This window comes from Talpa europaea (assembly GCF_964194135.1).
Source record: "Talpa europaea genome assembly, chromosome: 3".
Taxonomy (NCBI): Eukaryota; Metazoa; Chordata; class Mammalia; order Eulipotyphla; family Talpidae; genus Talpa; species Talpa europaea.
The window spans coordinates 103,037,427-103,049,121 of record NC_140069.1 but is presented as its reverse complement, the minus strand read 5'-3'; the positions used below and the strand labels follow the sequence as shown (position 1 = coordinate 103,049,121).

The 11,695-nt window shown below is 54.8% G+C and overlaps 1 protein-coding gene across 5 annotated transcripts in view; it reads left to right on the top strand.

Moving 5' to 3' along the window:
• The window catches only part of CRHR2 (corticotropin releasing hormone receptor 2), a gene marked incomplete at both ends in the record, with an annotated part of 42,654 nt that extends 31,484 nt beyond the window's left edge, over positions 1-11,170 (top strand). For all 5 annotated transcript variants that reach the window (XM_084229895.1, XM_084229894.1, XM_084229898.1 and 2 more), the window contains 7 exons: positions 451-604; positions 1,125-1,185; positions 2,752-2,824; positions 8,891-8,976; positions 9,091-9,226; positions 9,692-9,733; positions 11,030-11,170. In XM_084229895.1, the coding sequence (XP_084086021.1) occupies positions 451-604; positions 1,125-1,185; positions 2,752-2,824; positions 8,891-8,976; positions 9,091-9,226; positions 9,692-9,733; positions 11,030-11,170 (693 nt within the window). The remainder of the gene's footprint in view (positions 1-450; positions 605-1,124; positions 1,186-2,751; positions 2,825-8,890; positions 8,977-9,090; positions 9,227-9,691; positions 9,734-11,029) is intronic.
• Positions 11,171-11,695: the final 525 nt, after the last annotated feature.

Sequence of the window (11,695 nt, the reverse complement as noted above, 5' to 3'; positions counted from 1 at the left end):
CTTCATAGAGTCTGGACTGCTGTTTCTATAACAATTTCCTTTTCATTGGCACATTTTGCTTTTCCTTCAACATGAATTTCACATTTTGTCCCTAAATGGAAACCAGGTTAACTTGCTATGAGTTGAAGGTGCCCCCCCCACCCCCATCCAAAAAGTGACAATGAAAATACACTGGAGCTGTTCTAACCTCTGCCTGTAGAAAGCTCGGGGCCAGAATCCCCTTTATAAAAAGGGGGTATTAGGGAGCCTTGGGGAGAAGCCACAGACACAGTGCTAGCAGAGGAGACTGGCTCTTTACCTCAATCCCGAACAGTGAAAGAGAACTGAGGGAAGATGGAGCTCCCCAGAATGAGACTGGAGGGTATTTAATGCCATGTCCGTAAACCAACTAGAATGAGCAGCCCTCCATCAGCACCTGTGTTGCCCCTGACTGCCGCCCACCCCATGCAGGTCTGGTGCCGCTGCATCACCGCCATCTTCAACTACTTTGTGGTGACCAACTTCTTCTGGATGTTCGTGGAGGGCTGCTACCTGCACACGGCCATCGTCATGACCTACTCCACGGAGCGCCTGCGCAAGTGGCTCTTCCTCTTCATCGGATGGTGTGAGGGTTCCAGGAGGGCCTCTGGGCACGGGGGCTCCATGGACAGGGTCACGGCCCTTCTTCCTGGGTCTAAAGATGGAACCTCTTCCCTGCTCACTCTCCCCAACACAGTCCAAGCATGCAGCCACTCCCCTCCATGCTGGCAAGGAAGAAGGAAACAGTCCCTCCAAGAGAACATTCCACAGATAGCCTCCTCCCCCTGCTTGGAATGGTTGGTCCAGACACTTTGCCTCTGTCTTTAAGAGAGAAGCCAGCAGACTCTACTTCTCTATCAAAACAATGCAGAAAATCACAATTCCCTCATCTCTCTGATCTGCTTGGAGGGAGTGGCTGGGAGTAGGGTAGGGTCATGGGATGAGTGCAGGGGTCAAGGGACAGGGCTCCCTGGGGTCAGGGAGGGCCTATGGTTGGAAGATTGGGAACATGATCCCAGGCCCCTTGTAGTCCTCCCTCTCTGTATTTTATGTGAGGGTCCCTTGTCCATCTGTCTGTCCACTATAGCCCTTGTCTGTCCTTTCAGGCATCCCCTGCCCCATCATCATTGCCTGGGCGGTGGGCAAACTCTACTATGAGAATAAACAGTAAGTAGGACAGGCCTATGGGGGTCAGGGTGGGGGTGGAGGGTGGGTATTAGGAGCAGTCAGCTGCAGGCTCCAGCCAAGCCGCGGGGAAGGAACTGCAGCCTTACAGGGCCAGGTTCGCTTTTCTGTTGTTCTTAAGTTGAAAAAAAAAGCCCTGGCATAGAGTCCTCATGTGGCAGGTGTCAAGCCAGCTTTGTGGACTGAGTTAGGAATCATGGTGTCTTTAGGCACCCCAATGCCTAAGCCCTTTGGGCTTTGGGAAGGCTTCCTGAGAGTTGACTGTGGCAGGCCTGGTCCAAGGACATGGAGGCCAAGGGCACTTCCACGGTGTCTCCATGAGCATTTCACAGACCCCGGGCCAGGGCAGTGGGAGCTCATTTGACTCTGATATCCCAATCTCTGCCCAGGGAGCAGTGTCCAGTCCTGGGACCTTTCCTGCCCCAGAGACTGGTTTACTAAGCCATGGCCCAGATGACAGCAGCTCTAGCCATAGGCCAGCCAGGGAGCAACTGGGAATTTTGGTGCTACCTGCTGAGAAAAGAGGAAACTGGGGAAAATAGTCTCTGCATACAGAGACTACGGAGTCTCTCAGGCTGAGAGAACAGGCAGGATTTGTTGGTGGGAATGGGAATAAGTGGGTTCCAGGAGCTAAACATTAAGAGCTAATGATAAAAGGTGCCCTAAAATAAGAGGACTGCCTTGGAAGGTAGTGAGCTACCTGTCAAAGGGGGTGATTAAGCACAGACCAGAACTGCAGTGCTGAGAGGTGTCAGGGGAGGTTCCTGTGTGAGGCAGTTTGCACTGGATGAACTCAGGTTGTAGAGGACGCAGGCAGAATGTCACCAAGTCCACAGGGCCCTTCTGAGGTGCAGTTGTTGCTGGCAGAGTCGAACTCCCAGACCTTGGCGTTTCACCCACAGTGCCCCTGGAGAATAACCAGCCTCTGATAGCAGTGGTTCCCTTGGCTCAGCTCAGAGAAAGGGGGTTTAGGCAGGAGAGGGCTCCCGCCTCCACATCTGCTTTGTGCTGCTGAGTGCCTGGCAGGTTCCAAGCGACGTGGGAACAGGTGGTGCAAGCAGTTGGACTCTGGATCAGCAAGGGGGAGCCTTGTTCTCCCTTTATTCGAGAGCCTCTGAATGCTCAGCCCTGCCCCCTGAAATCTGAACAGAAGCCCCCTGAAACCCCAGCCGAGAGCCCATCCTGGAGGGAAAGGATCTTTGAGGAACCTGGAACCCAGCCAAGAAGGCTGGCCTGGTTGCAGAACCAAGTATAGCAGCCTGGAGTGGGGTGGGGTTGGGGGAGTGAGAGAAGGGGTAGAGGAGGAGGGGATGACCCAGGGCCTGTCCTCAGTCTAGCTGAGACCAGCCTCTCCATGTGTGGCAAAAGGCAGAGGTAGAGTGAGGCAAGGTGGTCAGTGGGGGTGGGGCTGTACATCCGGGCTTTTGAGGAAGGGGCAGCCTAGAAATTGAGTCTCAGGAAGGGTCAAACTGGAGGCCCCTGGGCCCAAGCTGCAGTGGTCTCTAGAATCCAGCTCCCAGGCCATTTACAGCCACCCCATCTTTGCAGGTGCTGGTTCGGCAAGGAGCCCGGTGACCTGGTGGACTACATCTATCAGGGGCCCATCATCCTCGTCCTCCTGGTAGGTCCTCAGTGCAGACAGGCCAGGGCGGGGCACCAGGACAGCAGGGAAGCTGGGAAAGGGTATGGCCTGGGGCAGCCCTTGCACACAATGCAATGTACACACCACCCTGCTGTCTCCCCTTCACCCCCGCACTGTGCACAGGTGGGACCCCTCTTCTCCCCCTCTGACCGTTGGGTTTTTCTCTGGGCAGAGAATGGGGTCTGACTGGCAGATTTCTCATGCTCTCCCTCATCTGAGTCCCCTTGCCAAGTACAGTGCTGAGGCAGGCAGGCAAGGGGGCAGCTGGTGGCAAAAAGGGTGTCCAGGCCTCTGTTCAGCCCAAATCCACATCCCTTTCCACCTGCAGCGACCCCCACCTGGGCCCAGCCCACCGCCCCCAGCCTGGAGCAGTGTTACCAGAATGGAGCGTAATGAGCAATTGTTCCAGGTTCAGCTCCCGCCCTTTGCCAAATGTATTTGCATCTAAGGTATAATTGCACTGCATCTTTAATCCACAACGAGCTTTAATTAAGGTGGAGTTTAAGTAGAAGCTTCATTCTGCAAAAATGAACGCATTACATATCATACATTAAAAAAGAGAGAGACGTACAAAAAAGCCCCATAAGAGATTGGCATTTACGTAAGACTTATTTCAGGCTCAGTAATTTCAGATTCCTTAAAGGGCCACCTGCTTCATGTAGGGAGCTTGAGGGAGAGCTGGCCATCCCCATCCTGCTCACAGCGGGTGCCTAAGGGGGCTTTCTGTGGCTTACCTGGGAGACAATTACTGTTTTCTCTCTTTTATTTCCTTACTCTCCTTTTTGACTTCCGGAATTCATTTGACCCCATCTGTGGAGTGTCCTTGGTGCCAGTGAACTAGAGATGGCTGGGAAGGTTTTTATCTACCACCTGACGTTCCACCATCAGGCGCCATTTGTGTCAGAGGCAGAAGCCAGTCCTTGTCAGTGGAGTGAGCCCCACTCCAGCTGCAATGAATGACTCCTGCCCCCTGAAGTTTGAGCAGAAACCCCCTGAAACCCCAGCCAGCTGCTGAGAGCCCATCCTGCAGGGAAAGGATTTTTGAGGAACCTGGAACCCAGCCAAGGAAGGCTAGCCTGGTTGCGGAACCAAGCATAGAGGGGAGGGAGTTCTCTCTGCTGTTGGCTATTGGACAGCCAGCTGCGAGGGAGGGAATGGAGAAGAGGAGGTGGCCGTGGAGGGCCCCCTGTCAGAACCAGCTCCTGGCCTCCTCTTCCAGGCCCCTTCCTGGTCCACTGTCCCCTTCTCAGCTTGTTTCTCTCTTTGGGTCCAGCCCACATCCGCTGCTGGCACCGATCCCAAGCTGAGTCCTGTCAGGAGCTGTGTCCTTATTACTTGCAATCTCCACATGCTCAGTGCCTGAATGATTCCCATTTCACAAATGAAAAAACTGAGAGAGATAAAACAGCCTGTCCAAGGTCACCACTACAGCTACTGAGCTGAGGCTCTGGGGCAGAGCTGCTGCATGCCCACGTCCTTGGCTATGTGCTCCTGCCACCTGCCATCCCCGTAGCTGCCTTCCTGCTTCTGAGAGACTCAGGCTTGTATATGGGTTTCTGGGAAGTGAGTCAGCTGGTGGGTTTACAGGAGACTGTTATCACTGTTGTTGTCATGGGAAAGGGTATGGCATTTATTAGGCCCTTCCTGGGTGAGACTTGGGCTCTGTGTTCTCCCATGAGTATTTTAACCTGTGCCCACCTTGGGCAAGGGAGGAAACAGGACTCAGACAGATTAAGCACAGTGCCATGGCCACACGGGGGCCAGACGTGGAGCTATGAGGCAGAACTCAGTGCCGGCATTCATTTGGGTGATGGTCCTGCAGAGCACAGCCAGGGTGGGAGTGGAAGACAAGGGGAGGAAACCAGCACAGGTGATGAGGTGATGAGTGGGGCACCACAGGGCAGCCTCTTCGAAGGGTCTCAGAATTGTGCTCTGTCCCCTAGAGTCAGGATGCTGGGGGACTTACCTGCGCCTCTATGCCCCAGCAGCAGTAGTCCCAGGGACAGCAAATAACCACATCTCCAGACCCCCTGTTTTCCAGCTGAACTAGCTCCCTGGGTACCAGAGAAAGCCTGGGACTGAGAACTGTCCCCCTGCAGTTCCAGGTGAACATGCAATGCCGGGGCCCCAGTCCAGCACCTCCAGTGTGTCACGTGTCTCTGGGTAGAGCCCTGACTCTTCCCTCTGTGGGGGGGGGGTCTCCTCACTCAGTGCACCTCCCAGCAACAGCTCAGCTGCCCTGTGCCAGATGCAGATTCCCAGGCCCCCATCTGCTACTGGGAATGTCTGCAGTGGGTCTGGGATCTGCATTTGGACCACGCGCCCTGGTACCCTGGGTGGGTACATTCTAATTGGAAAAGTCTGGTTGAATGTCCAGGGGCCCCTTCCAGGCAGGGATGTGAGTTGCCTGGGCTTTTCTCTGTCATCCATTTGGGCCCTACACCTAACAAGGCGTGAAACTTAGGCCAACAGAAGGGAATCAGAGGTATCCAGTAAGGACCAGCTTGCAGGAGCTGTGAAACCCACTGGCCAGAAGGCCCCCTGTTCCATCTGTGGGACACTGCTGTGCAGACCAAGTGGGATAGACAGGCTGGAAACGTGACTTGGTGAATGTGTCCTCAAAGAGGCAAAGAGCTGGGACAGGGTGAGAAGGGTAGGAGAATTAGTGGCTGTACCCCCGTAAGCCACTTAGTACCCAGAACTAGAGGAGAGCTGTTCCCGGGGGCTGGGACCGCCTCTTCCCACCTGGGCTTACAGAGCAGGAAGAAGTGTAGCTGAAGTCAGGGAGGGAGATATGAAACCAGACACCTGGTCTGCCTCTCTGCTCCCTGCTTGCCTACCTTCGCACACGTGCACAATCAGAACAAGGACAGGCTCCCACAGGCAAGCACCGTGACCGAGCATGTGCCCTGGCCCTCGTGGGGCTGCAGGCGGTCTCACCGGCCCTGCAGGTTAAGAATGAGTGAGCTACCGTCTCGACTTTCTCTGTCTCAATTATGCTGTGAGTACTCAACAAGCAATGGTAGAACCACCTGGCATTGTGTTGTGATTCCCGGAGAACTCATTGCTCTCTTGAAGCCTCAGTTTCCCATCTGTTCCATGAGGGTGCTAGTCCCTGCTGCACAGGGTCACTGTGAGGATGGGACATGTGCTGGAGGCCCTGAGGCTCTATTCCAGCAGTTCCTCCCGCCCCTGGAGTCATGGGTTTGAATCCTGTGCTGAGGGGCTTTGCAGTGTTGTCTGGGTGGATTCCATCTCCTCTTCTAGGGCCCTACAGTAGAAACAGTGCCTTCTTTCTGGTTCTTTCTGTCTGGCCATATTCCATGAATTCTTACAGGAGCATCAGTGTGATGTCAGGGTTCAGAGAAGGATTCTGAGTTCAGTTTTCTTGGCTCAAATCTTTACACCAATGCCTCCTACCTCTTGTCTAGAACCTTCACTTCAACCTCAGTTTGTGCATCTGTAAAACAGGGGTAATGACCTTACGTGCTTCCCAAGGACTATAAAGGATAGTCCTAAAGCAGGTGGAATGAATCCTCGGACAGTGTGAGTACTGGATCCCCACTAGGGAGCGCTCGGATCCCCATGTCTGTCCAGTACAACTGTAATATCCACATCCCAATCAGAACATTGCATGGCCGGCCTGAGGCCCACCACCTGCCAGCCCGGGCTCTAACCAGGCTAGGACACATCCCCCTCACTCCCTCACCCACCCCCCAACACACAGCCTCAATGGAGGCAATGCCCACTCCCTGAGGAGTTAATGTGCCAGTGGGGGCCTGAGCTATTACAGCAGGGCACCCGGAAAGAAGGGCAGGGTGAGGCCCAGTTGGACTTATCAGGAGAAGCTTCTCCAGGGCATCTGGCCTGCCCTGTGTACCACCACCCTCTTCCTCAGTATTCCAGCCCACCCCATGCAGTTCCTCTGAGATGGGTCCAGGCTGGGAGGCCCTGCAGGGGGCACTGAAGAACCAAGTAGACCTCACTGTTAACTCGTGTCAGCCACACTGGCCACCATTTGGCCTATCTTCCCACCCCAGCACTTCCTCCCCGGCCTTTTCTCTGCTTGGAATACAATTCCCCACGTTCCTTCATCTCTCAGCCTGTGTGCCATTTCTCAAGGACTCTCTGACTCCTTAGGAAAGATGTCCCCGCCCCTTCTGTGAGCCTCCTGTAAGCAGGGCCAGCTCACACATCTTGGCACATGGCAAGTCCGTTTTCTGAACAAACCAATAGAACCAGAAACCAGGCTGGACAACATTAGGGTGCACTAGTGCTGAATGAAGGACTTGGATTGCAGGGGGCTGGGGGGCTCAAGAATGGAGAACTGAAGACTTCACTGTGAGCCAAGATGGTCAGAAGGCTCTCCATAGGGGAAAGTGCCCGTGGTGGTGCAGGTGTTGTAAAGGGGGAGCCTGGAAACCAAACTCATCAGGAAAGAGCAATTTTCATGCTGCACAGAGCCAGGCTAAGATGGAGGCAGGAGCTGGGCAGCATCTCTGCCTGCCCGCCTAGTACGATGAGAAGGGTTAAGTCTTGTCACCCTTACTGTGCCTCCTGTTGCCTTAGCACATGGAACAAGCCCTGCAGCCGGGAGGTGCTCAGTAACTGCTTACTACATGGGTGGGTGCGTGGAGGGGTAGATGGACAAGTGGGTGGGCCTATGTGTGTTCCATTAAATGGGTAATTGTGTGGTTGAATAGATAAATTGATAAATGGATGGTTGAGGATACATGGATGGGTGGGTGGGTGGGTGGGTGGATGAGTGGGCAGATCAATGGAATGAATTGGCTAGTCGTTACTAGATAATAGGTAAATAAGGTATAAGGTAGGGAAACGTGACAGAAATGAGAATATGTTTTTATTCCAATAGTCTCTACTCTCAGAGAAGTCAGGAAGAATCAGAAAAGGTCAAGTTTTTTGTATCACTTGTATGGAAAAATTTCGGGTCCAACCTCTTGATCCAAGGGAATGTTCCAGAAGTCTAGGACCCAGAAATTAGATGAGCCTTTAGAGGAAAAAGAGCATAGCATACAGTGGACAGTGCCAGCCCCACCATTTAACCTGGGTTCTCCAGTCCATTCCACTGAAGGCTGTAGGCTGTGGTGAAGTCAGAGACTTCCCGTCTCCCCCAGAACATTCTCAAGCTTATTTCAAAGACCACAGAGATGTCTGTGTCTCACCCCCCATTTCCAGCCTAGAATCTGAAATTTGGGAGGGTTAGGAAGGCTTAATAAATGATGGATACTCAAGACAGAGACTTGGAGATATGTGCATGTGCACACATGCACAGACACACACACACGTGTGTGTGCACACACCTGCCAGCAGACACCCCTAGGCTAAGTATCTCCATCTGACCCATGGGCACTTTCTCCAGAGTGACCCAGCATGTCAGGTCTATACACGCTCACTTTCCTCTCTGCTTACACTTAGAGATGGGTAGAGAGACACATGGGCAGGACTTGGGGAGTGCAGTGGGCGCTGAGGCTGAGAGGAAGCTCATAATGAAGACAAATGAGGCCCCTCTAGGAGCCTCAGAGTCAGCCCAACAGCCTATTTGTCTTCATTGCCTCAGGGGTGTCTGTAAGATTCTGGACTTTTCGTGGGCGGGCGTGGGGCACGTGGTGAGAGAGCAATCACTCCTTCAGCAGCCAGCGATTAGTCACTCCAGCTGACCCAGTCTGCCCCCAGGGCCAGTTTTCCTTAGTCAGAAGTTCTCAGGAGACCCTCAAAGGACAAGTGGGGACCCTACAGCAGAAGGTGAAGGGGCTCAGGCAGCTCCTGTGGAGTCCCCCAGCAAAGCCTGTGGACTTTGTGGAGAGTAGAGCCTGAGGTAGAAGGGCCCTGCTGCTCTGTCACTGCCTCTGCGCTGCTTTTCCTCCCTCGAGCACGCAGGTGATAGGGAGTTGAGCAAATGGTGAAAGAGAAGGTGCGGGGGTGACTGGGGTGAGACAGCATGTTCAGGAGACGTGGGCTTTCCCCTGGGCTGCAGGGGGAGCTTGCTCATCCCCTCCTTTTCCCTCTCTGCTGCCCTCTCTCCAGATCAATTTTGTATTTCTATTTAACATCGTGCGCATCCTAATGACAAAGCTGCGAGCTTCCACCACATCGGAGACAATCCAGTACAGGTAGGGGGAGAAGCGAGGTCATCTGGGCCATCTTTAGCCTCACCCAGTGAGCTCTCACAGTCTCCAGAAAAAACACCCCCTAAGACCCAGCTCATCACCCTCTCACTCCCCCAGGAAGGCGGTCAAGGCGACTCTGGTTCTCCTGCCCCTCCTGGGCATCACCTACATGCTCTTCTTTGTCAACCCTGGGGAGGATGACCTGTCGCAGATCGTGTTCATCTATTTCAACTCCTTCCTGCAGTCATTCCAGGTGGGGTGCCTGACCAGCGGGGTGCAGCGTGCCTCTCTGACCTGAAGTGCCTGGGCACCCCAGCTCTCATGAAGGTCACACTGGACCAGTGCACATGTGGTTCTTTTATGTGCACACTGATACAAAAGTGTGTACATGCGTGGAACCCAGCCTGGCCCAAACACTGCCCCAGCTGCCCTCAACTGAGCCCTGACCCCTGTCACCCCGATCCCAGGGCCCAGGTGGGTCCACCCTCCTCCCTGGCCCAGTCACCCCAGCCCAGCACCTGTTCTGAGAATTCCTGGCAGCACGTCATGCACAGTATGCACCTGGGCATGCCTGAACCCTGAGGGAGGGGGTGGGACCCCACCCAGCTCTGACCCTCTGGAGTCCTGGAACAGTGTTGCCCAGCCATCTTGTCCCCTCCCACCCTTGGCAGAGAGGCTCCCCAAGTCGGTTACTGAGTGCTCCCGCCTTCCTTTCCAGGGTTTCTTTGTGTCTGTCTTCTACTGCTTCTTCAATGGAGAGGTACGAGGTGGGCCCTTGGGGAAGCATGGGCATTAACATGCACAGACCCCACTGCAGGGCAATTCTTTCCAACCTTTTGGGGTCCCTGGCTCTGAACATCTCTGTTCTGGAGGAGGGAAAGGGATGCCAGAGATACTATGCAGACTTGGGGGGAGAGGAATCCTGCCTGAGGGACTCCGGCCAACCTAGAATGTCAAGTGTGCAGGCCAGAAACAATACACAGCTCCTCAGATGCACTGGGAGAGGTGTGAGCAGGAGCCAGGCTGCAGGGGCTCACAGAACAGGGAAGCTAGAATAGAGGTGGTGATGGGAGAAGGTCTAGAGAAAGGAGCCAGGCTGGTATGGACTAGGGGAGCAGAAAATGACAAAGCATATTCTACAGAGAAGACCTCCCTTCTGGGCAGGCTCTGGAGGCACCAGCTAAAGCCCAGTGAGCTCACAGGGCCTAGAATCTTAGTGTGACTAAACCAGGAGAGATGTTCAGTCAGGCCCACGGTGGGTAAGGCCACATTGTGGGTCTGGAACAAAGAGCAGACGCTCCAGTGAGGCCCTGGGAGCATCCAAACAGTCAAGAGGAATGTCTGCCTTCCTGAGGCCGCTTCACCTGCCTCTGCACTGTGGTGTCTCTGCCTGGGCCTCTGGTTAAAGCAGACCTCGGATGGGAAGGGCCATCGCTGGAGACTGATACCAAGGTCTGAGGGCAGGGACAGAAGGGGCCGCTGAAGCAAACAAACAATGCGCACGGAACATTTCTTTTGTTCAAGCAACATGCTAGGCTGGCTTGTGGGGACTCCATCCATTTTCCAGAAAAGTTCTTCAGTTACAATGCAAATGAGCATAAAATGGCACCAGTGGTGATCAGACTTTGAAGCGAAGAGAGCTGTTAGCTCTCTGTCTCAGTAGTGCCTTCACGGGGAGTGAGGCAGGTTGCTCAGGAAGTCAGAGTATGGAGCAGGTACGAAGGCCCTTCGGCCAAATCTGAGTGGAGCAACTCCAGTAGGTGCCCTGGGGAGGAAGAGGGGGATTCCAGAGCCAGGTCTTCCGGTCCCACAGAGGTGGCCCCGCCAGTCAGGTGGGAGGTGTGTCCAGAGGAAGCATGTGGGGGGAGCTTCTCCCAGAGAGAGGAGGCACGAGCTTTGAGCTTCGAGCTTTGAGGGCCAGTAGCATCAGGGGGAGGACCTGGCTTTTGGACCCCGCCTGTCCCTGGGCAGGAGGCGGCAGCTAGCCCTGCTGAGGGAAGAGCCAGAGGAGCCCAAGGGAACTCTCAGATCCAACTGAGCCCCCGCCTCCCCATAGGTACGCTCAGCCGTGAGGAAGAGGTGGCACCGCTGGCAGGACCATCACTCCCTCCGAGTCCCCGTGGCCCGGGCCATGTCCATCCCCACGTCACCTACCAGGATCAGCTTCCACAGCATCAAGCAGACCGCTGCTGTATGACGCGTCCGATGCCCCACCTCGCTCGCCATCACTCCACCTTCAGGACAGCTTCCTCATCCTCCGCCACCGCCTTTCTCTGGGTTCTCCTGCCTGGTGGGGGCAGAAAAGAGGGGGAGGCCACTCTGCCGACTGGCAAGAGAGAGGCTGCATAGCCAGCCACGTCACACGGGGGATCCGACGAACCACAACCAGCTGGGCCCAAAGTCTCAGTGCAAAAGGGAGCAGAGCAGAGAAGTCCCAAGGACCCCAGGAAGAATGGAGTTACCTGTCTTTAGGCGTTTGCCCACACCAGCCTCTTGCTGGATCCTCATAGTGGTCCTATATGCAGATGAGGAAACTGAGGCCCAGAGCCAGAAGGGCTTGCCAGGACACAGTTAGTTTCCTGGCCGACATGTGGCTCCTGTGCCACGCTCATGGGACAGGTCTTCCAGTCAGTGGGCAGGCAATGGTTGGCCCCAGTCCCTGCTTTCGGCCTCAGCTGAGTGGTACCCTCTGCACTGGGGGGCAGGGGTTAGGGGGAGGCAC